The sequence below is a fragment of the Rhinopithecus roxellana genome, chromosome 4 (genome assembly GCF_007565055.1).
Source record: "Rhinopithecus roxellana isolate Shanxi Qingling chromosome 4, ASM756505v1, whole genome shotgun sequence".
Taxonomy (NCBI): domain Eukaryota; kingdom Metazoa; phylum Chordata; class Mammalia; order Primates; family Cercopithecidae; genus Rhinopithecus; species Rhinopithecus roxellana.
In genome coordinates, this window is record NC_044552.1 from 130,762,062 (window position 1) to 130,789,987 (window position 27,926).

The following is a 27,926-nucleotide window of genomic DNA, read 5'->3' on the forward strand; positions in this document are numbered from 1 at the left end:
TATTCACAAATTCCATATTTGCAAATTTGCCTGCTTGCTAAAATATCTTTGTAACTCTACAGTCAATACTCACAGCATTTTCTGGTCACTTTCAGACATATGCAGGCACAGAGCTTTGGAAAATAACAGGTTGCCCAGTGCACACATTCCTAGCTGAAGTTGGATAAGGCAAGCTCTGTCTTGTTTTAGCTCTCGTGCGGTAGACAATGTCCATTTCACAGTCTATGGAGTGCCACCGTTTTTGCATTTTTGTGCTTTTTGTTTGCTGTTTAAAACAGTCCTCAGCCGTATGGAGGCGTGCACCTGTAATCGCAGCTACTCGGGCAGCTAGTGGGGCAGGAGAATCGCTTGAATCCGGGACATGGAGGTTGCAGTGAGTGGAGATCACACCACGGCACAACAGCCTGGGCAACAGGGCGAGACTCCGTCTCAAAAACAAAAACAAAACAAACCAAAAAACAGCCCCCAGGCTTAGGGCTGATGTGCTGTCTAGTGTTCCTAAGTGCAAGAAGGCTGTGATGTGCCTTATGGAGAAGACATGTGTGTCATTCAGTCATGAGTTATAATGCTGTTGGTTGTGAGTTCAATGTTAATGAATCAGCAACACCTGTTAAATAAGATATATTTATGCAGAAACACACATAAAACAAGGTTATGTATTGACTGGTTACTGAAAATAGTGTGACCAGAGGCTTACAGGAACCTAACTCTATATTTCCCCTGGGAGCAATGGGTCAGTATTTGCTAAGTCGGTGTTTATGGTTACTTTAAGGAATGTAACTACCACAAACAATGAGAACTGGCTGTATTACTGGTGTGGGTCTCTCAGTGCTCTCTTCCCTTGCCAGGGTGATCATGGAGGTGCCACGCTGTACCATCTTATGGAAAGGGGCTGTCCAAAATCCTCATTCAGACCCAGAGAGGACTCTGCATGAGCAAGGAATCAGCTGTTGCTTATGGCCAGTGCTATGTGAGGTTCTTTCCACAGCATAACTTAGTCTTTCCTCACCAAACACAATGCTAAATATCTATTCCTAAAATACCACTTGTAAGGCCAGGCACGGTGGCTCATGCCTATAATCCCAGCACTTTCAGAGTCCAAGGTGGGCAGATTACTTGAGCCCGGGAGTTCAAGACCAGCCTGGGCAATGTGACAAAACCCTTTCTCTACAAAAACAACCAAAAAATTACCCAGGTGTGGTAGCATGCCCCTGTAATCTCAGTTACTCAGGAGGCTGAGATGGGAGGATTGCTTGAGCCTGGGGAGGCCGAGGCTGCATGAGCCGTGATTATACCACTGCACTCCAGCTTGGGTGACAGAGTAAGACCTTGTCTCTAAATAAATGAATAAATGAAGAAATACAAAAATAAAATATTGCTTGTTAACTGAAGATAAATAGTACTTTTGAAAGACAAAAAGAAGAAACATTTGGGTGCTCTGCCCCTCCTCCATCAGCTCATAGATTTCCAAATGTGGAAAATAGAACTTATCTCAAAATTTGCTGTAAAGCTTAAATAAAATATCTGCTTCATAGTGTCACATAAACATTGATGAAATATAAGCTAATAAAAAATTACTTTAATTGACAAGAAAACTAAAACTAACTCAATTATTTTGAAATAACAATATAAAACTTGAATGAAGATTGTTTATGAACTTTAATTTAAAAAATTTAAAGTTTGTTAAACTTTACTAAACTTTATTAAACTTGTTCTAAACTGAAATCCTATGATTTTGAAATAAATCCTTTTCTTTCCTTCCTCTGTCCTTTTATATGACTAGTTACTGCCTTGTAAATACAGATAGTGCAGCCTAGTCACCTGCTATTACCTTCACTAATTGCATATTCCAAACCCTAAAAAATAAATGTCTCCAAATTTAGCCTCAGATTTTCTGCAAATAAAATATTGCCCTCCAAAAAAGACATTGATAAATGTAAAAATACTCTGTAGATTAAAATAACAGATTTATTAAGCAATGATGTAAATTACATCCTTTTTCTTTTTTTAAAAAAGACCTGTGATAAAGTTGCATTTTCAACTTTGCAAAGTCACCTAAGCAATGGATCACATCTGTTACATAGTTAAACTAAACAAGCTATTTTTTAAAATAAGTAAACATTCATTATTTAGCCTTTACTAAGTAAATCAAACTTAGCTCTGCATAATAATATATCTGACAGAACCACTAGAAAGTGCCATGAGTCCTCAGGCCACTGCACAGTTGTTTCGGCAGGGAAGGGCAAGGAAAAGAGAAGACATCAAATGCTTCAGAAGCACTAGGCCCATACAATGGATATTTTCTGGCAATTAAAAAGAAATTAAGTACTGGTGCATGCTACAACATAGAGGAAAACATTACACTAAGAGTAAGCAGCCAGTTGCAAAATATCACATATTATTGTTTTTTTGTTTGTTTGAGATGGAGTTTCACTCTTGTTGCCGAGGCTTGAGTGCAATGGCAGGATCTCGGCTCACTGCAATCTCTACCTCCCAGGTTCAAGCGATTCTCCTGCTTCAGCCTCCCAAGTAGCTGGATTATAGGCATGTGTACACCTGACTAATTTTGTATTTTCAGTAGAGATGGGGCTTCTCCATGTTGGTCAGGCTGGATTCGAACTCCCAACCTCAGGTGATCTGCCTGCCTTAGCCTCCCAAAGTGTTGGGATTACAGGCGTGAGCAACTGCACCTGGCCTAAATATCACATATTATAATACATGATTCCATTTGTAAGAAATATCCAGAAGAGGCAAATCGATAGAGACAGAAAGTAGATTCGTGGCCACAAGAGGTTGGGGCAAGGGAGATGAACAGTGATTGCTAAAATACATGGAGTTTCTGTTTGGACTGATGGAATATTCTAGAATTAGAATTAGTAGTAATGATGTTTGTACAACATAGTGAATATATTAAAAGTCACTGAATTGTACACTTTAAAATAGTGACTGATGCTATGTGAATTGTATCTCAAAAAATATTTTAAAGCACCAGGTGCACTGTTTTAGTCTATTTTCTATTGCTTATAACAGAAAATCTGAATCTGGGTAGTTTATAAAGAAAAGGAATTTATATTCTACAGTTATGGAGGTTGGGAAGTTCAAGGTCAAGGGGCCACAACTGGTGAGGGCCTTCCTGCTGGTGGGGACTCTCTTCAGAGTCCTGTGACAGCACAGAGCATTACATGGTGATGGGGTTCAGTGTGCTAGCACCGGTCTCTCTTCTTCCTCTTATAAAGTCACAAGTCCCATTCTTGTGCTAACCCAATAATCCATTAATCCATTAACCCATGGATGGACTGATTTCAGAGCCCTCATCACCCAATCACCTCTTAAGGTCCCACCTTTCAATACTGCCATATTGGGGATTCTGTTTCAACATGAGTTTCCAGAGAGACAAACATTCAAACCATAGCACACACCCGCTAGGATGATTAGAATCCAAAAGCCAGATAATAACACGTGTTGATGGGGATGTGAAGAAATAGAATGAATGCTCATACCCTGCTGGTGAGAATGTAAAGTGGCAAAAAAACAGTCTGGCAGTTCCTCAAAAAGTTAAACATAGAGACATAGAGTTGCCATTTGACCCAGAACTTCCACTCCTAGATATTTACCCAAGAGACATGAAAACATACATGCACACAGAAACATGTACATAAACATGTATAGCAGCTTTATTTATAATAACCAAAAGTTGAAAATGGCCCAAATGTCCCTCATCTGATGAACTGATAAATAGAATGGTTATCCAATGGACTATTAATCAGCTATGAAAAGAAATGGAGTACCTGCCACAACACAGATGAACCTTGAAAACATTTTGCCAAGTTAAAGAAACCAGTCACAAAGGATCACATACTTTCATGAGTCCATTCATATGAAATGTTCCAAATAGACAAAACTATAGACACACAGAACAAATTAGTAGTTGCCTAGGCATGGGGAATAGGGAATTGGGAGGTGGTGGTTAAATGTTATAGAGTTTCTTTAAGGGTGGGGAGTGATGAAAATGTTCTCACCTTGGGATGATGGTTGCCTAGTTCTAAAGATCCTAAAAACTGTTCACTAGTTCACTCTAAATGGGTGAACTATATTGTATATGAATTACATCCCAATAAATCTCTTGGAAAAAAATAAAGAATACATCTAACAAAAAAAATTTAAGGGACATTTATTCCTTTTCCAATTGTTACAATAAAACCAGGTGGAAGAGAATGGTTTTAGCAGTTAGGAAAAAAAAAACACACACACACAACAAATCTGGGGTTTGGCCATGAAAAGTTATTTATAAAAATTAGAGAAGAAAAGGCAAGAAGAAATTATTTCACATTACAGACCTCTCCCTGGCCCCAAAGCCCAATATGTGCTTACCAAATCAAAAAAAGAGACACAGTTGATTCACAAGCTGAAGGTTTGAACTTAAATAGAACCCTAGTGTCCCCGCCTTTCCCCAGCCCAGGTAACACTAGGCAGAGCACCAGAGAGTAAAAACTCAACAGGGGGGAGGCTGGATCCTCAAGGTTTGGGAGTTTAAGCACCCAACTTCTGGCTCAGGGACTTGGGGAGTAGGGTAAACAAAATCTACTTGGAAAATAATTGGGGAAGAAAACCAGAAATTGCCTTCTGCAGGGCTGGGGACAGGGAAGGAGGCAGGGCCAGGGAAAGGAGGATTTCATATCACTAACCTAACTTGGAAGGCTGTAAGGGACCATCTTCAACTGGCCTTAAGAGGACAGCCAGATGGCGGATTGGAGAGTCCACAGGAGGGAGAGAAGGAAAGGGAATGTAGCTGGTAGGATGCAATAGCCCCTTCCTTTCTGGGCACAGGAGGGCAGCCAGGGCACCAGGTCCAGGCAGTGACCTCACAACAACAGCAGTTTTTGCAGCTTAGAGATCAACCACCTGGCCCACCCCGTTATTCATTCTGCTCAGCGTGGGCTGGTGTAGGGCCACCCTCCGCCCCAAGGCAGCGGATAGCTCTGTAGCCTAGGGCCCTGCCTCTTCTTCTGAGGCAGCATTGCCTCTGCCCCCTTGGCTTGGGGCTCCCGGCTCTCACGGGTAGCAACAGCCTTCCCTTCCTGGGCAGTGCCCTTGTCGCTGCAGGCACTGATCTCCCCCGGCTCCTGCTCTTCCTCCATAGGTGAGGAGGCAGAAGAATCACCCCACCCTTCTTCCCATTTGTCTTGAAGGACAAGCTGCTCTTAGAAAGCCTTCTTGAAAGATATATATATATATATATATATTTTTTTTTTTTTTTTTTTTTTAGACAGGGTATCACTGTTACCCAGGCTAGAGTGCAGTGGCGTGATCTTGGCTCACTGCAGCTTCGACCTCCCCAGGCTCAAGCGGATCCTCCCGCCTCAGCCTCGGGAGTAGCTGAGATCACAACCCCAGCACACCCAGCTTTTTTTTTTTCTTGGAAGGCAGCTATGCTCACCACTATACTATCAACGCTATTTTATTGTAGTATGTGGAGATGGGTTTTCGACATGTTGCCCAGTCTGGTCTCGAACTCCTGGGCTCAAGCGATTCCCCCGGTCTTGGCCTCCCAAAATGCAGGGATTACAGGCATGAGCCACCATGCCCGGCCTTGAAAGACAATTTCGTCTTCTTGGGAGTCTCCTTGCAGGGGAGGGAGGCTCCCCTTTGGCCTCAGCACCCTGGCTAGGGGGTGCTGGCTCCATGGCATTGCCAGTGGCCCCGGCTGCCTCTTCTGTTCACAGGGACCAACTCCCCTTCACCCTTGGGGGATGTCACCATTGCTTTTCACGTGGCCACCCTTCTGTCCGTTGGTTTTCGCGTGGGGAGCGCCTGCTGCTTCTGCGACGGTCCCGTAGCCCCGGGGAGCCTCGGAGCTCTGGCTTCCCACGATGGGGGTCCTCTGGAGGACGCCGGAGCCGCGCCGGGTCTCTGCCGCAGGGGACAGTGACGCGGGGTCGGCCTGGCCGGCAGAGCGCGGGTGTTGGGACACAGAGCCGCACCTCGCTTGGCTCCGGAAAGCCCTGGTAACCAAAATTCTTTTTTTTTTTTTTTTTTTTTTTGAGACGCGAGTCTCGCTCTGTCGCCCGGGCTGGAGTGCAGTGGCCAGATCTCAGCTCACTGCAAGCTCCGCCTCCCGGGTTCACGCCATTCTCCTGCCTCAGCCTCCCGGGTAGCTGGGACTACAGGCGCCGCCACCTCGCCCGGCTAGTTTTTTGTAGTTTTTAATAGAGACGGGGTTTCACCATGTTAGCCAGGATGGTCTCGATCTCCTGACCGTGATCCGCCCGTCTCGGCCTCCCAAAGTGCTGGGATTACAGGCTTGAGCCACCGCGCCCGGCCACCAAAATTCTTGAAAAGCACTAGTGTCTGGCCTCCGCACTAACTCTCTCCGAGTCCCGTTAAGCCTGGGGGGATGACTCAGAGGGTTTGGGGTCCTGTCGGGGAAGTTCAGCAACCAGAACAGTTCCAGATTCTCCCCATGTGTCTGTGGTCCCACCACCTCCTCCGCAAGGGACGCTGAAAGCTGTCTGGTACCCAGGACAGCTTCTTGGGATGAGTACGGCCATTCGCCCTGGCTGAGCCCCAGGAGTGCGGGCAGGGGCCGCGGGGGGCGGGTCGCCAGGCGCCCCTTCCGGCCTTTCTCTGCTCTTGGCGGCGCTGGGACAACCTCTTGGCCGCTCAGCGCCCGCGGTTCCCAGCGCGGGCGGGGCCGCGGCAGAGGCGCCCAAACCGGTTGCACAGAAACAGCGCCACCCGCGACTGCCCGCGGGGCCATCTCTGGCTGCCTTTCTCTCAAAAACAAGGGCAGGGACGGGGGCGGGAGGTGCTCCAAAAGAAGGCGGGCCGAAGCGAGGTACGGCTCCCTGTCCCCGCGGAGGGGCCAGAGCAGGGCGCGCAACTCCGGCGGGAGCTGTCCCGGGTCGTGAGCCGGCCCCGCCTTGGTGGCGGCGCCCCCTCGCGGTCCAGAGTCAGGCGCATCGGCGGGCTCGGGTCTCCAGCCCGGCGGGGCGGAGGAACAGGGTCTGCGGGGCGGGGACTCGGGGCCGTAGCGGGGCGCTCACACGCGGGCGGGGCGATCCGGGGTACGGGCCCTTGGCGCGACTGGCCAGGCTCCCAGAGCGCCGGCGCCGCCCATGGCCGAACCGCTCCAGCCAGACCCCGGGGCGGCCGAGAACGCGGCGGCCGAAGCCGTAGAGACGCCAGGCTGGAAGGCCCCGGAGGACGCGGGCTCCCAGGTAGGCGCCGACCCAGGAGCGGAGGGGCTGGGCCCGCCTTCGGGCTGATTTGCCATGAGGCCAGCGGGTCCCATAGAGTTAAGTAAAAAGTACAATTCTTTAAGTTGTCCGAGTCCCTACCCCGTATCCTACACAAACGAGAAACCCAGGTCATTTCGGTCTACCCTCCCCTCTACCCCAGTGCAGGTCCCATCTCAATTTCTTGTCTTTGCGGGGTGGTGGGGCGAGGAGGAACTGGTTATGTCCCAGAACGCGCGGTGGAACCCTTCGAAGCGAGGGGGTGTAATAGATGCTTGTCTTTCAAGTGTGAATCGAGTCCCCAGCGTGTGGGGTTAGGGCCGCTGCGGTCCCTAATCGCAAGGAGGGGAACCTCGTGGAGGGGCACCTCCCAGACCTAAGGAGCGGGTACCTCAGGCTGGACCCCGGGGCGGTGCAGCCCCTAGACAGGCCGGCTGCAGGTCGACCCGAGATCATGGCACCGGTATTTTTGCATCTCACTCCTACCCTCTTAGAATTGCTTCTCGAAGTTTTCTCTGTTCCGCTTTAGCCCGGAAGTTATGAGATCCGACAATATGGACCAGCCAAGTGGGTCAGCACGTCCGTGGAGTCTATGGACTGGGATTCAGCCATCCAGACGGGCTTTACGAGACTGAACAGCTACATTCAAGGCAAAAACGAGAAAGGTAAAAGCAGTTTTCTTTGTAATTATGCATATTGTGAAAGAGTCCCTGGGTTTCTTACTGAGTTTTAGCTTATCAAAGACATATCCTTTATAATAGAAAAATAAGCAAGTCATCAAAGACTTGTCTTGTTTTCAGACAAGACTCCTCAGGACCAGGGTTCCACTGGGTATTACTTTTCAACCTCTGTTCTCTGATTTTGCTGGATGAACTGGGGTTTGGTGTAACGCGTGATAAGTCCTTTTCCATGGCTAACGCTTCAAGATAATTTGCTGACTGGTAGGATCAGAGACATCGGGAGGCAAGAAGGTACCAAGATTAGAAGCATCAAGTCATAGCTTTTGGTCTGGCTTTGCCGCTATTTATATTTTAGCAGGTCTCTTAGCCTGTGGGACCTCATTTTCTGAATTGTAGGAAAAAAGCATTTACTGACCTTGTAATCTCTAATTTCCCCTTTTATCTCTAAAATTAAGAATTTATTAACCCAGAATATCAGTATTACAGAAAGTGGTTTAATATGGGCAGTGAGCAGGTTAGTAATTTTGGCCTTACTGTTTTAAGATGAAAATTATCTTGAAGGTAAATATGTCAATAATGTGAAGTAAATCAAGAAACCCAGATCAAAAAAGAATAGGTTAAATGTTTAAAGCTGTCAAAAATACACTAAATTTGCTTTCATTTTTATGTCACAGAGATGAAAATAAAGATGACAGCTCCAGTGACAAGCTACGTGGAGCCTGGTTCAGGTCCTTTTAGTGAGTCTACTATTACCATTTCCCTGTATATTCCCTCTGAACAGCAATTTGATCCGCCCAGGCCTTTAGAGTCAGATGTCTTCATTGAAGATAGAGCCGAAATGACTGTGTTTGTACGGTAAGTGGTAGATAATTTATAGCATTGCTGACTGCTAGTTTTACTTACAGTTTAGCTCCAATGCAATTTCAAAAGGCTTTTCACCCTTCCATAAAATTAGGTCTAATGCATTTTGTGATGTTTTCCTACTGGCTTTGTTGTATATGTTACTGAGGTCTGTCACAAGATAATAATCACTTCATTTAATGAGTCTATTGCATGCCCTTCATATAAGACACGGTGCAAATTATATGCCCCCAAAACAAAAGACTGCAATATAGTTAGATCTGAACAAAAGTACTTTAAACAAAAGTCTTAGTTTGTTCAGGCTGCTGTAACAAAATACCATGGGCTGGGTAGTTTATGAAAAACAGAAGTTTATCTCGCACATTTCTGGAGACAAGGAAGTTCAAGTTTAAGGTGCTGGCAGTTTCAGTGACTGGTAAGGGCCAGTTTCCTGGTTCATAGATGGAACCTTCTCAGAAATGTCCTCATGTGGTAGAAGAGGCAAGGTAGCTTTATTGGACATGTTTTACAAGGCTCTACCCTCATGACCTAATCACTTTCCAAAGGCCTCAACTCCTAATACTATCACATTAGTGATTAGGTTTTCAAAATACGAATTTTGAGGCCCAGCACTTTGGGAGGCTGAGGCAGGTGGATCACTTTAGTCTGGGAGTTAGAGACTAGCCTGGGCAACATAGCAAGGCCCCATCTCTACTAAATATATATATATATATATTAGCCAGGCCTGGTGGCACATGCCTGTGGTCCCAGCTACTTGGGAGGCTGAGGTAGGAGGATCACTTGGGCCCAGAAGGTCGAGGCTGAGTGAGCCGTAATTGCACCAATGCACTCCAGCCTGTGTGACAGAGTGAGACCCTGTCTCAAAAAAAAAAAAAATGTATATATGAATTTTGGGGAGACACAAACATGGACTTCATAGCTTTCTGCCCTGACCCTGTAAAATTCATATCATCTCACATGCAGAATATATTCATTCTATCCCAATAGCCCCAAAAGTCTTAATTCATTCCAGCATCAACTCAAAAGTCTAAATTCATCTAAAGATCATCAAAATCAAATCTGAGGCTCAAGGTACAGTTTATCCTGAGGCCGATTCCCCTCCATCTATGAACCTGTGAAATCAAACATGTTATATGCTTCCAAAAAAAAAAAAAAAATGGTAGGACCGACATAGGATAAATACCACATTCCAAAAGGAAGAAATGGGAAAAAAGAAATGGGTAACAGGTTCCAAGTAAGTTCTAAATGTTCAGATTAATTTTCTGTGACTCAAAGCTCTTCCCTCTGGGCCCACTGGGATGAAGGTCCCACTTGTGAAGCTCTGCTGAACAGAGGTTGGGCCCCCAAGGCTTCAATTGGCCCTGCCCATGGCTTTGGGTGGCCCAAACCCACTGCAGCTCTCACAGTTGGAGGGACCCCAGGGGCAGTCCTACCAGGCTCAAATTACACACCAGTGGCCCTCCCAGTCTAGTGTGCCCTGCTCCCATGGCTCTGTTAGCCATTTTCCCTATTGGGGACTCACTGAAGTAGCTTTGCTCTCACTGTGGCCCTCTGCTTGGGTCACATACCTAAGGCCCTGGGCAGTTCCATCCTTCAAGTTGGAGGTAGCCACACCCCCACAGCTCATGTACTGGCAGAGGTGGCACCACATGGATGCTGCTGAAGTTAACTGCCTGCACCTTCCGGGGGGACAGCCATAGCAGCCCCGGCCACACCTCACTCCACTGGAGCTGAACCTGGGGCATCCAAGGAGGGCTGCACTGGAATGCAGGGAACAGAGTGGTGAGGCAGTGTTGGCAGTGAGTTCCATGGCCCCCCAGGTGCCCAAAGACCCTCCTTTGAAATTGTTCTGCCCCCGCCAGGCACTGAAACTTGGCCTGTGATGGGAGAGGCAGCTCATAATTTCTGAAATGCCTTTGGCACCATTCTTCCATTATTCTGGAGAACAGGTCCTGGTTTCTGTTTAGATGGCAGTTCTACATTAATCTCCTTATCAAAGGGTTGCTTGGCCTTACCCTTGTTCTCTCTGGAACAAGCTTTCTCATTTCTTTTAATATGGATAGGCTAAGAATTTTCCAAATGTTTAAGTTCTGCTTCCCTTTTGATTAAAAATTTACTCTTTAAATTCTCTCTTCTTGTATTTAACTATCTAGAGAAGCCAGGCCACATCTTCCATTCCCATTTTGGTTAGAAAATGTTCAGCCAAATATTCTGTTTCATAACTCACAAGTTGTACTGTCCACATTACACTGGGACACAAACACAGGTTCTTTGCCATGTCATGACAAGGATCACCTTCCCTCCAAGTTCCAATAAATGTTCCCCATATCCATCCAAGACCTTATCAGAATGGCCTTTACCTTAAACCACCATGATCCAGTATGACTCCCACCCTCTCCTTAGACTGCCCTTGCCATCCTCAGCAGTGCCTCTGTATCTGTCACATGGTTACTGTCCTCTCCCATGTGACCCTTACAGCAGTCATGTGTGGACCAATCTGGTCCGTTAATACTTGCTTATCCTTTAACTTTCAGAGTGTCACTCTCTTGTCATTTCTGCTCTCCCATTTATTTACCTCTGTTGGCCCCTCCTCAGCTCCCCACCCTAGGATCGCTGTTGACACCTGTTTTAGACCCTCATTTCAGAGCCGACTTATTCTGGGTGATCATTCATATTGTTTCAACTCCCTGAGTCAAATGATTCTCAAATCTATTAAGTGTCTTCAGATCTGATTTCCCTACTTGTTGGACATCTCTCTTTGGGGTTGGGGGAATCAAACTCAACAACCCTAAAAATGAGCCTTCCCCCAATTCCCAAATCTTCTCTGATCTTATAGTGCCTGTCTCAGTTGAGGGCCTCATCAGCCAGATAGGCTCCTTTTTTTTTTTTTTTTTCTTTCTGAGACAGGGCCTTGCTCTGTTGTCCAGGCTGGAATATAGTGGCATAATGATATCTCACTGCAGCCAGGAACATCTGGGCTCAAGGGATCCTCCCACTTCAGCCTCCTGAGTGGTGTGTGCCACCACCATGCCCAGCTAATTTATTATTTTTTGTAGGGACGGGATTTCACTATGTTGCCCAGGCTGGTCTTGAACTCCTGGGCTCAAGCAATCTACTTATCTCAGCCTCCCAAAGCATCGGATTTACAAGCATGAGCTACCATGCCCAGTCAAGACAGCTTCCTGAGCAAGGAATTTACCGTCACCAGCAGCACACTGTTCCTGACAACTGGTTCCCAAATCTGGCCCATTCACCTCAAAAATGATTCAGGGATTTGTTCCCTTCTCTCCATCGCCATTGTGACTTACTTGGGTCTTCATCTTCTAGGGACTGCACTAAGTCATCTTTGTGTACCCTAGTTCTCAGCACATGCCTGGCACTCCCAGTAGATACTGGGATGTTGATTGATCTCAACTGAATAACTTCTTGACTATTTCACTTCAGTAGCCTGCAAGCCATCTTCCCTGCCACTAGTCTTTTCCTCCCCTCTTCCACACTGGTACTGTGATCTTTCTTACAACAATGACAAAAGCCCAAAATCTCTGTCGGATGCCTCTTGTTTCCCCAGGGAAGCTCAGATTGTTGACACAGTGCACAGTGCCACATATGACCTGGCCCAGCTCTGTCTCCAGCAGCTCCCCTTTCCATCACTTGGGCTTCTCACCCTTCACGGACCATGCCATGTTCTTCCACATCTTGTTACCTTTGACCTCAGGCACATTAGTCCACTTTTCCTTGCTAAAATTTCCTTGTTTTAAAATGCATATGATCATAGTACTTACCTATCTCATAGGGTTGCCATGAAGATCAGATGAGTTAATTTGTATAAAACACTTGGAACATGAGCATCAGGCATTCCTAGCTCTAGCACTCTCTTCTCACTCTTTCTGGAGAGCCCACTGCCACCCTACAGGACAAATGACACCTTTTCTGTGATGCCTTCTTCAGTTTCTCCACCTAGCTAGCTACTCTGTCCTGGTGCCCTTCCTTCTATTCTTCTTCTTCTAAGTAATAGTGACTTATTCATAGACGGAAACTTCTTCAAGAATATGACAGCATGTTACTATGTCTATATATTCTAGCCCCTGGCAAGGCAGGCACCATATATGTTGTTTGTGTTCTGAATAAAACCATGAATAGATCATTGTGAAACAACACGCATTCAGAGAACAAAAGCTTATTTCTAATTAAAGGGTTCAATATTTGATTTTAAGGGGAAATAAATTTGAAAACAAATTCCTTTCAGGCAGGACATGCTAAGCATTGATTATTCATTAAGGAAATAAAGAATACATTTAGGAGCCAAAATATTTCTTTCTTTCTTTCTTTCTTTTTTCTTTGAGACAGAGTTTCACTCTTGTTGCGCAGGCTGGAATGCAATGGCCCAGTCTTAGCTCGCTGCAACCACCGCCTCCCAGGTTCAAGTGAGTCAAGTGCCTCAGCCTTGAATCACTTGGGATTACAGGTGCCCCCACTATGCCCTGCTAATTTTTGTATTTTTAGTAGAGACGGGGTTTCCCCATGTTGGCCAGGCTGGTCTGGAACTCCTGACCTCAGGTGATCCACCCACCTTGGCTTCCCAAAGTGCTGGGACTGCAGGCGTGAGCCACCATGCCTAGCCCAAAATGTTTCTTAACCTGTGGTTCAGAATTATATTCAATCGACATGAAAATGATAGAACAGAAGAGTTATATCAACTCACCTGCAGTGTTTTATTTTGTATACATGTGCATGCAGAGATTCCTACACTTGGCAGGATTAAAAGGGAACTGCATGCCAGGAATGGTTCTGGGTGCTGGGTAGACATTGTTATATAAAACAGACATGGTTTGTACCCTTGAAAGATGACACCTCATCTGAAGCGTGGTAGGATTGATTTTTTGCACTGGCACATTGGTAACAGAACTTATACCAAAGAAAGCATATTAGGAAAATTTTTGTTTCTCAGTGTTTCTTATTCTTCACCCTCAAAATCAAATTCATCATGCTTGCCTGTCAGCAGCTCAGCGAGGTCAGTGCTGTCATGATTTAATCTCAGGATGTTTTTGTTTATATACTGTAAAATCTATACTTAAACTTTTATTCTCTTTTCCCACTTTTTGTTTTAAGCTTTTGACTGTCTTTTCTTCCACATCCCCATAGCAACCTCCTGCCTGGATCCTTCCTCACCAGTCTATTATCTATCTGCCTATATTCTAATCCAGATCTGATCAAGTTGCACATTTCTGCTCAACATCCTTGGAAATCACCTCAAAAGGCCTTAGGCTAATGCACAGGGTTCTGCCTTCTAGCTCTGACTCACCTTCCTGGCCTCATTTTATGCCTCACTCTGAAAACACTTGGTATTTTTAGATTTATGGTCTCTTTCCTATCACTCCCCTTTCTTTGTTCAGCAAAACCATCCTCCATTCAAGCCCAATTCAGATGACTCTCCTTACCCCAGATTTAATCATGTCCTCAATGCTCCCACAACACTTTGATCCTGTCCCTGTTTAAAACCCTTCTCAGAGGCCGGGCATGGTGTCTCATGCCTGTAATCACAACGCTTTGGGAAGCCAAGGCAGGTGGATCACTTGAGCTCAGGAGTTTGAGACCAGCCTGGGTAACATAGTAAGACCCTGTCTCTACAGATTTTTTTAAAAAATTAGTTCGTTGTGCACCTGTGGTTCCAGCAACTTGGGAGGCTGAGGTGGGAGGACTGATTGAGCCCAGGAGGTCAAGGATGCAGTATGCTGTCCCACCATATTCCAGCCTGGGCAACAGACAGATTGAGACCTGGTCTCAAACAAACAAACAAAAAACCTCAGGATGTATAGAGAGAACTGCCAAAATGTTTATCTGTTCCCTTGGATCATAAATTCAGAGAGGTGAAAACTATATCATATTCATCTGTAATCCAGCGCTTATTTTCCCTAGGCGGGGGGAAAAGGGGCAATGTTCAAGTGAAAATTGAGTCTGGAAAAGGGGCTTCTACAGGGGTGTCAGTATAGTTCTCTGATCAGCAGCACCGGCATGAATGTGGAAGCTCGGTAGAAATACAGACTCTCAGGCCCCACCCCAGACCTGAATCTGCATTGTAGCAAAATCCCCAGGTGACCTATATGCACGTTAAAGGTTTGAGAAGCACAGGGTAGAGCACTTGAGATTGTGTAGGTTCCAAATCCACCTGTCAACAGATGGGAGGAGGAGATGCATCCTGCTGGGTTTCCTCAGTGCTTCTGAGGTCACACGGAGACCAGGAATCACAGATAGGAGTGGTCAGTTCATCTGCTGACAGAGAGTAGCTTTTTTTATTTTTATTTTTTGAAAAAGAGTATTGCACTCTGTCGCCCAGGCTGGAGTGCAGTGGCATGATCTCAGCTCACTGCAACCTGCACCTCCCAGGTTCAAGCGATTCTCCTGCTTCAGCCTCTCAAGTAACTGGGACTACAGGCGCCTACCACCATGCCCAGCTAATTTTTGTATTTTTATTAGAGATGGGGTTTTACCATGTTGGCCAGGCTGGTCTCAAACTCCTGACCTCAAGTGATCCGCCCACCTCAACCTCCCAAAGTGCTGGGATTACAGGTGTGAACCACCTCGCCTGTCCGAGAGGGAGTAACTTTGAAGTTGCACTTCACCCAGCATTCACGGTACCAGCACCCGCTTTTTGCTTCAGACTGACATTCACATCAGTATTAAAATCATTCACGGTTATTTCCTTTCTCCTTTGTAGGTCTTTTGATGGATTTTCTAGTGGCCAAAAGAATCAAGAACAACTTCTGACATTAGCAAGCATTTTGAGGGAAGATGGAAAAGTTTTTGATGAGAAGGTTTACTACACTGCAGGCTACAACAGTCCTTTCAAATTGCTTAATAGAAATAATGAAGTGTGGTTGATTCAAAAAAATGAACCCACCAAAGAAAACGAATGAGAAAAATGAAAGGAAGTTCCACTGTCAGAGGCAAAACGTCTGTTTATCATAGACACCAACGTGACCTCTAAGTAAAGTGCATGTCTAGTGTCTTCTGTTGAGAATACTACTATTAATGAAGCTTATTTCCAATGTGCCTTTTAATGCTTGAAGTTTTATCTACATACACAGGTAACAGAGGACAGTAGTCTGTAAACATATAAATTGGTCATAACTATGGCGGTCTTTATTTCTGTGAGGATCTAGGGAAATTTCACGTCACTTCCCTCTTCTTCACTGCATCACAATCATATTTCCTTTTTTTTCTTGGATTTGTGTCAGTTGGATGATACCCGCTCCAGATAGTATCAATAAAAATGTTAAAAATTTATCTTGTGTGGAACCACTAGGCTGGCAGGCCCGGAGAGGTGAAATTCAGTTGGACACAAAAATCAAATTGTCTTTTGTGGCTGCCACCATTACATTCTCTGTTGTATGTATTACATTCCCTCCCGCATCCTTCCACTGCCCCACTGCCCCACTGCACAGGAATACTCCATTTAACTCCATTTAAACGTAGTGAATTCATTCCTTTCTTTCTAGTCTCCACTTAACCCCCTAAAAATCTTGCTTTTTCCCCTAAACATTTCACCGAACTGTCACGTATTTTCATTCATTCTTGAACTCATTGTAGGGAGCCCCTGCTCTGTTCCAAGCACTCGGCTAAGGTAAGAAAATCTGTGTCCCAAGCCCCTCATCACTGACTTCCTCTTTACTAACTTCAACAACATCTTTCCACCTCCTTAACTATTTCATTCACCCTCCCACTGTGAACACGACAGATAAGGCCCCTGGCCTCATGGAGTTTACATTCTAGAGGGTGAGGGAGTTCAACACAAATAAGATACTTGAAACTGGCAAGCGTGATGAAGAACCGAAATAGGGCAGTGGGGTAGAGTGTGGTTAGGTAGGGTGTGGTGGGCATCACATAAAGTGGTCAGCAAAGGCCTCTCAAGAGACAGTTGAGACTTGGATGACGAGGAGTTGTCAGATGAAAGCCAGGGGCAGACGTGACAGTGTTAAAGGGAGAGGCCATGTTTGGTACCTAGAACAAAAAGCTGCACACACTGCTGAGCAAGAGAGCACTGTAGGGCACGGTCTTGTAGGGCACGGTCTGTCCTGATAAAGAAAACTGCTGACCTTACGCAGGGTTTTAGGAAGGATTAACAGACTTTCAAAAGCATTTAGGAGTTGATCGAGCTTTAGTTGTGGAGATGCAGTTACCAGAGTGAGGCCGCTGCTGATTAGCATGATTTAGAAGCCTGGTTTGGAGGTGAGGTGACTGATGTGAAATTGTCATTGATTGTTTCTGGTACTTAATTGTTACTATGACCAAAGAATGGTCAGTTTTATTCTGGGAATTGAAGTTGTAGTAGACAACGTGAGGTGTGCCACTCAAATTTACCTTCAAGAAAGTACCAGCCGGCCAGTTGTGAGGGGTGTGGTTCGCTGACAGTCTCCCCTGTTACTGTCTTCAGGGTCCACGCCAGATTTCAAGATAAGGATACACTATTCTATGGGAGAGAGGGGGACCTAGTCAAAACTGAGCAAGGTAGTGGTAGCTGACAGCATGCTTTTTTTCTGGCAACGTCCAGCCAATAACTGAGCAAGGTGGTGGTATAAGACCTAGCCATTTAGGCCAGGTGCAGTGGCTCACATCTGTAATTCCAGCACTTTGGGAGGCTAAGGTGGGAGGATAGATTGAGCCCAGCAGTTCAAGACCAGTCAAAGCAACCCAGTGAGACTGTCTGTCCAAAAAATAAAAAATTAGCCAAGTGTGGTGGCACACGCCTATAGTCCCAGCTACTTAGGAGGCTGAGGTGAAAGGATTGCTTGAGCTTGGGAGGCGAAGTTGCAGTGAGTCATGATCATGCCACTGCACTCCAGCCTGGGTGACAGAGTGAGACCCTGTCTCAGGAAGAAAAAAAAAAGAAAGACCTAGTCATTTCTACCAGCTTGAAACCCCTCTAATAAACAGCCTCTGCTCTGGAGCTTTTTGGTGGGCTGGTAGAGACTCTGTTAGATTCTACAGTTCCTCTGCTCAATCCTGCTTTTCCCTTTTCCTTTCAGAGATGTCACTTCACCAGTTTTGTACTCCTAACTCCATCTCAGCCTAAAATTGGCACAATTGGTACCAGTGGCCCACGAATGTAGGTGGTAAGACAGCATTAGCTGAGTGACTCACTGGCTGGCAGGCTCGGAGGCCCCCATCCCTGGTGGATAGGTGACGCAGACAGTCCCTGGCACAAGAAGGTTGTCCAATGATGAAGACTGCAGATGAAATGGCATGCTGCTACAAGGGAACGCAATGACTGCTGGGTGATTTGGGTGTCTCAAATATGGGAAGGTGGATAAAAGAGACAAGGACAATGGGCTTCCATGGTTATTGCTGAGCTGGATTGACATCCTGCAAGTGGATAATGAAAAACTGAGGTCAGATAACAAAACTAAGTGTGAGCAGCAGAGTCTCTGTGGTAGCTTGCTAACAAGTCCTCATCTCATGCTGTAGCCAAGCAGAGAAAGCTGAAGGTCAAGCACAGGATTCCATGGTAAAGGTAGCTAACAGCCAACAAATACTCAACCAAGCCAGGCCTGTTAGATCAAGGTCAGAATCAAACGTGGGAACCTAAAACATGGGATGGGGGCATTTAGTGGATATCCCCAACCATTTGACTCCCTAGGAGACTCTGAATATTCAGAGCCTGCAGAAGAGGCCCACCCTTCCCCATGAAGAGCTGGAACTACCCTCCCTTCCTGCCTCTCCCCTAACACAAGGGAATTCAGTGTCCAAGGTCTTTCCCCATGAAGCAACAGGTGCCCCTCAAGATTGGTCCCTCCCCTTCTCCTGGCTACCAGGCCTATAACAAGACTTAAGTCAGAACATAACTGATTGCAGCTGAGGGGTCTGATGAGGGAGAAATGGACTCTATGCCAGAGGAGCCACCTAACCTGGTGGCATGTACTGCAGGGGGCAGGGGTATACTCTTGGGACTGGATCCTGAGGGTGCTTGGTCAAAGGGGCTGGGTTTTTACAACTATAAAGGAGAGGGTATATTGACTTGGGGGCTCTCAGGATACAGGATTTCACACCATGAGAAAAATGCCAGGAGATAATACAGACTCACTGCTCTAGGATGGCTTCGTAGAAGCCTAGAAAGAGTGATCAAAATGTTGAAATGCCTGAATGGCTGGGACAAACAATAGAGAAAGGAATGAGAAGGCTCAGGGAAGGGAGCCTGCTGGCATGGATACATGAGGCAAGGGGACCCCTCAGACAATTATGTTCCACGGGAAGGCCCAAGGGACCCATCCTTCAGCAAGGTCGCTGGGAATGCACTGGTGAGCAGGCTTGAGCATCATGAAGGAGCTCAGCGGTGGCTCTCCTCGGCAGGCTGGGGCTGGCAGGAAAGGCTGTGATGGAACTTCGCTTGCTGAGAGCAATGTGGATGATAATGAGACCTTGAAGAGCCCAGGTGGCAGTGCCAGCCACAGAAGCCAGGGTGCCATCAGTATCCTGTTAACCACTAAGCTCCAAATGGCAGCCAAGGGGCCCTGACCTGTAAAGTCTCATGGAAATAGTTGGTAGAACAAGGCATTCCTAGGGACAAAACAGCTGACTAATCAAAAAGGGTAAGGCTTTATATATAATCAAAAGCAAGCAAGAACTGATGAGCAGGGGACTGAGAGAGATCACTCCAATTAAAAAACAAAAACATGATTCCTTGCCAGTTTCTAGTTCAGTTTTCTGACCCAGAGCTCATTAATTGCAGAGGTGACTGTACCATAGGGGAAAGTTTCCTGCAACATTTCAGCAGGTGTACACAGTAATGATCCCCTCATTCTTTTTCTAAAGGATCTATGGCCGTTTACTCAGGTGGCTCTACCCTGGGGAAAGAGGAATACCTGGATACGTCAGGGTCCAAGTTAACATCTGATACCCACAAACCCAAAGTGTCATTACAGTTCCTCCTCTTCCCATTAAAATGGGAGCATACAGAGGTTAGAAAGTAAATGTAGTTCTAATCAAAGTTTGGCTTACAGCAGATCTCCTGGGCCTGCAGGTTATCTGATTGGTTATCTGCCTAATTCCTGAATGTATAATTGAGACTGACATCCTTGGCAGGCAGCATAACCCCTACATTTGTTCCTTGACCTGTGGGGAAAGAGTATAAGCTTCTAAACTCCATCTCCTCCAATCAGGGCAGTAAACCATAATCATTATTGCCTTGAACAGTGTTTTTTAAGCACCTCAGGTGAACATCTGCTTTTGGCCATGATGATGAAATGGGAACCCAATTTACCCATCCCTCTTAAACAACTAAAAACGCAGACAAAATATATGAAACAATGGTTTTCAGACACTGAAAGTTCATAGTACAGGACTGTGATCTCTGAGAGAAGGGGGAATAATGAGGTGAGTCCAATGATTGCTCAAGCTAATGGCCTGGAGGCAGTTTCTAGGCAGCAAAACAGGGAAAGGGAAGCCAGAGACCAGTGGTCCTGTTGTGTTGAGCAGATGGAGATCAGTGTTACTGGAGGCCAAGGTGAGTAAGAGAGGAGAGAAGGAAGCAGCACACACACACAGTGCTGTAGATCTGCAGTGGGTCCCCTAGAGTCCTTGGTTGAATGAAGGTGTAAGAAGCAACTACCTAAGCCAAGAAATGAGTAACTGGAAAGTAGTAGAGCAAATAATTTACAGATCATCTACGGGGCTGCGAAAAGTTTGGGTTTCCATTAGCCATAGTAGAAATAACTCATAATGCATGGGTCATCAGGCGAAGTCCTCCAAAGGGTGTTGCCTTAGTTTTGAGGTCAAATTGTTCCTAGACCAAAGGCTTATTTGGACTTCCCCTAAAAAAGCTTAAAGGCAAGCCTTGGAAGGATCAAACTAATTTCAAGAAACTTAACAGTGACTCAGAATAAAGCCCAATACCATTTATAGGAATATAACAAAATCCATCAACAAACAACATAACGCTCATAATTCCCAACATCCAGTAAAAAAACGTACTGGAAACAAAGAGAAATATAAATTATGGCCCATAATTAGGAAAAAAAAAGAGTAATCATTAGAAGTAGACCCAGAAGTGACACACATGAAGAAATTAGCAGCTTAAATTATGTGATGTGGCAGATCTTATGTACTGGAGGTAGGGGGAAAGAAGATGCAGTGTGAACAGATGACAAGGCCCAGTGAGAGAATCACAGTGCAGGTCCCTGGGGCCCTGAAGCAAGGTGGTTCTAACTGCAGGAGAGAATCATATGCTTTTTGTAAAACAGCCTCTGCTGTGCTACTGGGCCCTGGTAGACGCGGAACTTTGAGACCCAGTGATGCTGTATCCAGAATTGCCCATCTTAACTAGGTCCTGTGGGAAGCACCAAGTCATAAGCTAGTAGGATCGGCAGCCATCCATTGGAAGATGGAAATGATATATACAGGAGCAGTTCCAAGCTGGACTGGAGGACATAAGCAAACTGCAAGAGCAATGATCCCAACCACCATGTCTGCACAGTGGCACTTTTACATCACCCCTCCCTATGGTTGTTGGAGGCCCTATATAATCCACTGAAGGAAGAGGAATGCACGGGCTTGGTCATCTTATTACAGAATAAGTCATCTTACTCTGTAGTTGCAAGCTGAAAATGGACCCTCACTCAAAGGTGACATTGAAAAACGGGAAAAAAATTGCAATCTTACCATAAAAACCAGGCAGAATTTTTTGAGGTACACTGGATCATTCACTTTGTGAGGGAGGACAGGTAAAATATTTATGGAAATAGCAGAAAATGGCCTCCCAGCTGATTAGGAGTTTGGGAGGAAAAAACATGGATGATTAGGAGGTCTGGGGTAGAGGCATGTGGATGGGCATATGGAGTGGACACAGAACTTGAAAAACTATGACATGTTAATGCCCACCAAATAGCACCCACCACAGAAGAGGCACTAAACAACCAAGTAGACGAAATGACTTAGCCTGTTCTATTAGCTTTTGCCAGTGCCCACCTCAGTGCTGGTAAAATGCATACACAAAATGGCAGTGGTGGCAAAGATAGAGGCTATGCATGGAACCCAGCAACATGCACTCCCACTTACCAAGGCCAACTTAGACACTGCTCACTCTCACTCTCCAACCTGCCAGCATTAGATACCAATGCTGAGACCCTGATGAGGCTGTGAGGACCAACTCGTCACTTGATAGCAAATTCACTATGGTGGGCTCATTCTTTCCTAGAAGCACCGGCAGTTTACTCACACAAGGACAGACTTCCTATTCTAGGTATGTGGTTCCTTTTGGGCCTACAGGGTCCTGAACACAATCTAGGGACTTATAAAAACATCTGATCTGTCAACATGGACTTGCTGAATACGTGATCTATACATGTTAACACCCAATCAGGGAGAGTTCGCCAATGGCCATAGGATCCACGTCTCCCATCACATACTGCACCACCTAGAAGCTGCTGGCCTGATGGAACGTTGACATTGCCTGCTTTAGCGCCAGGTGGGAGACAATACCCTGCCAAGATATGCCGCCATCTCCTGCACACAGTATACTTATTGAATCAGAAAGCCTGTATGATGTTGTGTCTACAACAGGAATATATAGATTTCAGAACCAAGGAGTGGAGGCAGGAGTGACCCCACTTACCATCACACCCAACGAACCATTGAGGGACTTAGTACTTCCCACGCCTGAAACCCTGGGTTCTACAGCATCAGAAGTCCTAGTTCTCAGAGAGTGTATACCTTCTCTAGGCAATATTGCAAGAATCCCATTGAACTACAGTCTGCTGCTACTATGTGGGCACTTTGGACTCTTTGTGTTCAGGGACCAGTAGGCAAGAAGTCACCATCTAGTCAAGGGTAATTTAGCATGAACTGCAAGAGTAGGTAAGCCTGCTGTCAGAGGATGGGGGCAAGAGCAGTGTGTGTGGAACTTAGCAGATCCACTGGAGGCACCCTCTGTACTCCTCGCCCAGCTGTAACTGAATGGACTAGTGCAGCAACCCTGGTCTGAGAAGGGTTTGGCTCCCAGGAGCTCAGGACCCTCAGGAATGAGAGCTTGGTTTATACTATCAAAAAAGCCACCAAGACCAGCAAAGATGACAGTTGAGGGTGAGGGGAATTTAGAATGAAGCAGGGAGTAATGAGGACGAGTTGTGGTTCCAAAACCATTTGCAGGAAGGTGCTCTAGTTGGTCCTACCAAACTCCTCTTTCAACAATTATCCTCAGAAAGATACTGGAACAGTCACTCTCTGCGTGTTTTTGGGGAAATGGATCCACAGAGGCAAGGGGTGGACCGTGGCAGGCATGGGGAGGTGCCATTTAGATCCCCCTTCAAGACAAGACGTGCCATCCAGCTGCAAGGAGTGTGGGTAGCTGGCAGCCACCAGCTGCTACTTCACCAGGATCCACCTTAGCTTTCAAGCTGAGGTCACACTATTCTCAAGACAGGGGTTGGTGGCCAGTGATTTCACTAAATTATGGAAATTGAGAGCATGCTTTTCTCTGGGGGGCTCTTGCCAAAGACCAAGCAAGGCAGTGGTACCAGGACCTAGCTGTTTCAGTCCAACACAGGACTCCTCCAATGAGTGACCTTTTTCCCAGAGTTCCCCTGGGATGGCCGATCGCCTGCTCTCCCTGCCTCGTCCTGCTTCCTCTTTTCCTTTCAAAGGTGCTTACTCCAATAATAAAACCTTTGGTATTCTAACTATCTCAGTGTCTACTTCTTGAAGAATCTAAACTGGCAGTAGGACCATGCCCCTCACTGATAGCTCAACCACATTTTCTATCTTTGGGCCTCCTTGTCTTTACCTAGCACATGAGAAGCATTTATTAGGACTTCTTTTTCCATTGCTGAACAAATGACTACAGATTGCTCTACTCCTTGTTCTGTGAGTAAAGGCTGGCCGCTGTGGAAGGTAGGTCAGAGCAGGCAACTGAGAGAAACTATTACAGTTACCGAATGGCTTATTAAGGAAAGTGGCGCAAGAGTCAGGTCCATGTTTCATTCAAATGACCCTCTGTTCCCCCAACAATATCCTCACATCTGCCAAAGCAAATTACCCTGCTGTGCGTATTTGATGATGGAATCAGCATCACATGCAGGCTGAACCTCTACTACGGCAGAACCAAGAAAGCCACTCTTTCCCCTCTCTTCTTAAGATGCCGCCCTGATGGGTGGGGAGAAATATGGAGACACAGAAACATCTCCTTTTCACTGTGATTCTCCTACGGAATATACTGTCACCCCCACAGGAAAAGCAAGAGTTCAATCAAGATTCTTCAGAAATAGTATGATGGCAGAAAGCAGATCACATTGAGGTTGTTTCCAACTAACAGACCAAACAGTCATTTGTTTCTCTCCCCACTGATAGTAAAAATAAAGTGGAAATAATTTAGGGCTGGGGCTTCTGTCTATGATTATCTGGGACTTAAAGTATCAGGATATGAGAGCCATCAGATCTACCCCTGTGGAGCTTTTGAATAAGATGTGGTCCGTAACAGAAGCGGGCCCCATGGAGTACAGTAGCCGTGCGGAAGGTGCCATGTTTCAGGGATGAGTCTCGACTCTTCTCTCCCTGTATTTCATCCATGCCTGTGAGAAGTTGTCACATCTCTCCACATGCCATGTCATCTGAACCGCCAGGTGATAGGTTATTCGTATTTTATTCCAAAGTCCATAGGACACGATGTGGAGTTGTTTCTCCACGTGCCCTGGTAGATGGTGCCATCCAGTGTCTGTGATGTTCCACCTCCTCTCTGTTGGGTCCTCACCTCCCCCAGAGACCTTCTGGTCTCACCGCTTTTCTGTCTGTGTCCAGCAAAACACTCAACAATTCTGTACAAGAAGACCTATCTCATTATTAAAAAAAATACATGTATAAACAAAAAGAAATGTTTCAAATATTTACTTTACAATTATTTTATTCAAAGCAAATTAAATACAAATGTGTATTTTTCATTAAAAATGGGGATCTAAAAATAGTTTTATAATTAGTGTTATGTTGTTTTATCTTTGCATAAATTATGTATTAAAGGTTTCTGATAACCATATACATTCTAGTCTTTTTTAGGCAGCTATGAGAAGATTTCATATTCAAAAGCCAATGCCAGTTTTCTAAAGAACAAACGATCTTTGTGCCAAATTAGTAGACAATTGCTCCAAATCTCTGGTCTTGATTTCTGGTTGTGTGAAGAGCAGTGTTTTGTTTTTTTTTTCAGAGAAGGGAAAGAGTCTTCATTCTTTAGGTTTGTTTTTGCCTCCAAGACATTTCTAAATGGGTATCTAAAGTTTTAGTTTATAAGTCTCATAATGATTTGACCCGTGCAGTCCAACTTTTAGATACTTTCATACCCCCCAAAAGCTGGCAGGTGGTAGTTGCACTAGATTCAGACCATCAGTCTCCACATTATCATCCTAGGTCCTTCTAATGAAGATGACAATCCTCTGGCTTATTTAACAAATGAAGTCTAAGTACATAGAAGTTAAGGGAGTAAGGGTGGGGGTAATGAGATTATTACATTAAAATAAAGACTTGGCACACTTGTGTCCCATGTCTAAAATTGTTGAAAATCTGACTGGAGAAGATTATAAGATAATTAGCAACTCAATTATTTATAAACAAATATAAAAACACACAAACCAAATGATGCAAAAAAAACTTTTTAATCTAAAAATTCATTTCCCAGGGCTAACTAATAGCCAGGCCCTACCAATTTTTATCAGTTTATTTGACTAACAAGAGCTATTCAGCATTTTCTTCAAAGTAAGATAATATATAATAGATTTTGATAAATCTTTCTGAATTAGGACATGATACTGTAGGCAGTTCAAAGGAAAAAAAAAGCCATAACTTTTTCTTTGGTGTAACCAAAAGGATATCCAAAAGTTAGCAGATGTTGACATTTCAAGTGACAGGAAATTGCCTAATGGAAGTTTAAACTCTGGTTAAAAACAACAACAAAACTGTTGTAAAAGGAAAAGCCCCACCCATAGTTCTGTAGTGCAAGTTTTCAAATTTAATTCTGAAAAATAATTTTATTTCATAGGCAGAAAACAAATTCCAGCAGTGTATCACTTACTCCTCTAAAACCCTTCCCCTCTCTGTATGTCCACACCGTCACTTCAGTTGTCAATGACCTCAGCTGCTACTCAAAGAGGAAATTCATTAAAAAATTACCCACACTTCTAAAAATCAGGCTACAATTGTGTGTATGTGGCTGCATAGCAGCAGGCACCAGGTTACAGCGTTGCCACTTCTACATGTTTGTCATTTTTACAAAAAAGAAGCAAAGTCTACCTCCCCTAGAAAAAAGTACCTGAACCAATTAGTCACTTAGCCCCTTCCCAGCCTCTGTGCTCACCAGACCTGCCTCACCTCAGCAGCACACGTGTGCATATATCTGTGTGTTCTGTGCATTAAGATCCAGCAACTCTACTGCCTCTTTCTTAGAAGTAACATCTTCTCCTTTCTTACGGAACTCGCTGATTTCCATAAACCTAATGCTCTGAAAGCAATTACCATCTAGTCCAGAGTAACTCCGTTACTCTATCAAGCTTAACTCTGGCTTGCTTTCTTCTATTTCTGTACATGTTGTTTGTGTATACATGTATTTTTTAAAAATTAAAATGTGTTGAAAATGCACAAACACACCCAGCATTCAGCAAAAAAAAAAAAAAAAAAAAAAAATCTTCCCCAGGAAGCACTTTCAGAAGTTTAAGCTTCTACTTGTTCTTAAGCCACAGGGCAAGTGCCAAGTGAGTCCTAAATAACTCTTCAATCACACTGCAGGGCTGGCAACCCCGGGCCCACAGCACAGAAACAGCGTGGGATCCCCAGGTGAGCCAGGGAAGGGCGCCTAGCAGGCTTCCTAGAGTGCTGCATTGCTCATCTCCTCCCGTGTCACCTGGGAGAGTTATGTTCTTGGCCCTAACTCTCCTCGCTCAGAGAACCGCCACACTGCGGGGAGGGCTCTCTGCCCTCTGCACTGGCTGTCCCATCCACGGGGCCGGGGGCCTGGGGCTGCAGAGAGGCGGCAGGCCCCTCCCCACAGAGCAGGCTGCCCTCGTCCATCTCCTCCCTCGCCAGTCCGTCCAGGGAACATCCCTCCGCAGCGCCCAGAGCCCCGCGGGCTATGCTGTCCACAGGCTCCACGGCCTCCCCTTCTCCCTCCGAGATGACGGTCATGGGACTGCTCTGGATCCGGTTCCGCATGCTGTACCTGCTGCTGGCGGCACAAGGCGGTGTTCGGCTGCGGCCGTACCTGGGGCCGGAAAAGGACAGACTCCGAGGCATCAAGCCTTCATTCCTGGCCCACTCCTCCTGCGCCCTTCTGTTTTTGCTTGGGGAACAGCTTGACGGGCTCTCGGGAGCATCTGGTGAAGGTTCTGACCTTGACCTCTGGAATCTAGGGTCTGTGTTCTTGAGCATCTCTGCTGCAGACATGCGGGCGCTGGTGTCTGAACGACTGCCCTTTTTTAGCAGCAGAGCTTTGAAGTTGTCACTGCTGGTGCTGCTCTTTCGGATGCTTCTCTGAATCGATCCCACTTGCTTTGGAGAGGCCAGGCTCGGGGCAGCGCCGGTGGGTGTCACGGGCGGGGAGGGAGAATGGTTTCGGGAGTGGTCATCATCTGAATCTCTACGGCCGAGGACTTTCCTTTTGGATCTGAGATTTAATAACATTAAGAAAAAGGTTAATTCCCATGGGACCACAGACTGTCAGCCACAACCACTCTGCTTCTCTTATCGCACCTTCAGGTCACCATCTACTTAAGATTCACTTTCAAAAAATTTATTTTTCACTGGGCACAGTGGCTCACACCTGTAATCCCAGCTTTCTGGGAGGCCAAGGTGGGAGGATCACTTGAGCTTAGGAGTTCAAGACCAGCCCAAGCAACACAGTAAGACCTTATCTCTATTCAAAAAAAAAAAAAAAAAAAGAAAGAAAAATTAATAAATACATAATTATTTATTTATTTAAGACAGAGTCTTGCTCTGTTGCCCAGGCTGGAGTGCAATGGCACAATCTCAGCTCACTGCAACCTCCGCCTCCCAGGTTCAAGCGATTCTCTTGCCTCAGCCTCCTGAGTAGCTGGGATTACAGGTGCCCGCCACCACGCCCAGGTAATTTTTGTATTTTTAGTAGAGATGGGATTTTGCCATGATGGCCAGGCTGGTCTCGAACTCCCGA

At 45.6% G+C, this 27,926-nt stretch overlaps 2 protein-coding genes and 1 pseudogene across 2 annotated transcripts in view; 1 reads left to right on the top strand and 2 right to left on the bottom strand.

Moving 5' to 3' along the window:
• Positions 1-4,915: 4,915 nt before the first annotated feature.
• LOC115897040 lies at positions 4,916-7,117 on the bottom strand (annotated as a pseudogene).
• Positions 6,825-17,720, top strand: HEBP2 (heme binding protein 2). The gene is made up of 4 exons (XM_010379501.2): positions 6,825-7,217; positions 7,765-7,900; positions 8,590-8,770; positions 15,492-17,720. Exons 1-4 carry the CDS (start codon positions 7,116-7,118, stop codon positions 15,688-15,690), a joined length of 618 nt encoding a protein of 205 aa, XP_010377803.2. The 5' UTR covers positions 6,825-7,115; the 3' UTR covers positions 15,691-17,720.
• A 6,921-nt stretch (positions 17,721-24,641) lies between these two features.
• NHSL1 (NHS like 1) overlaps positions 24,642-27,926 on the bottom strand; it is a 76,630-nt gene continuing 73,345 nt past the window's right edge. The window contains 1 exon segment of the mRNA XM_010379504.2: positions 24,642-27,401. Within this exon segment, the coding sequence (XP_010377806.1) occupies positions 26,666-27,401 (736 nt within the window). The 3' untranslated portion in view covers positions 24,642-26,665.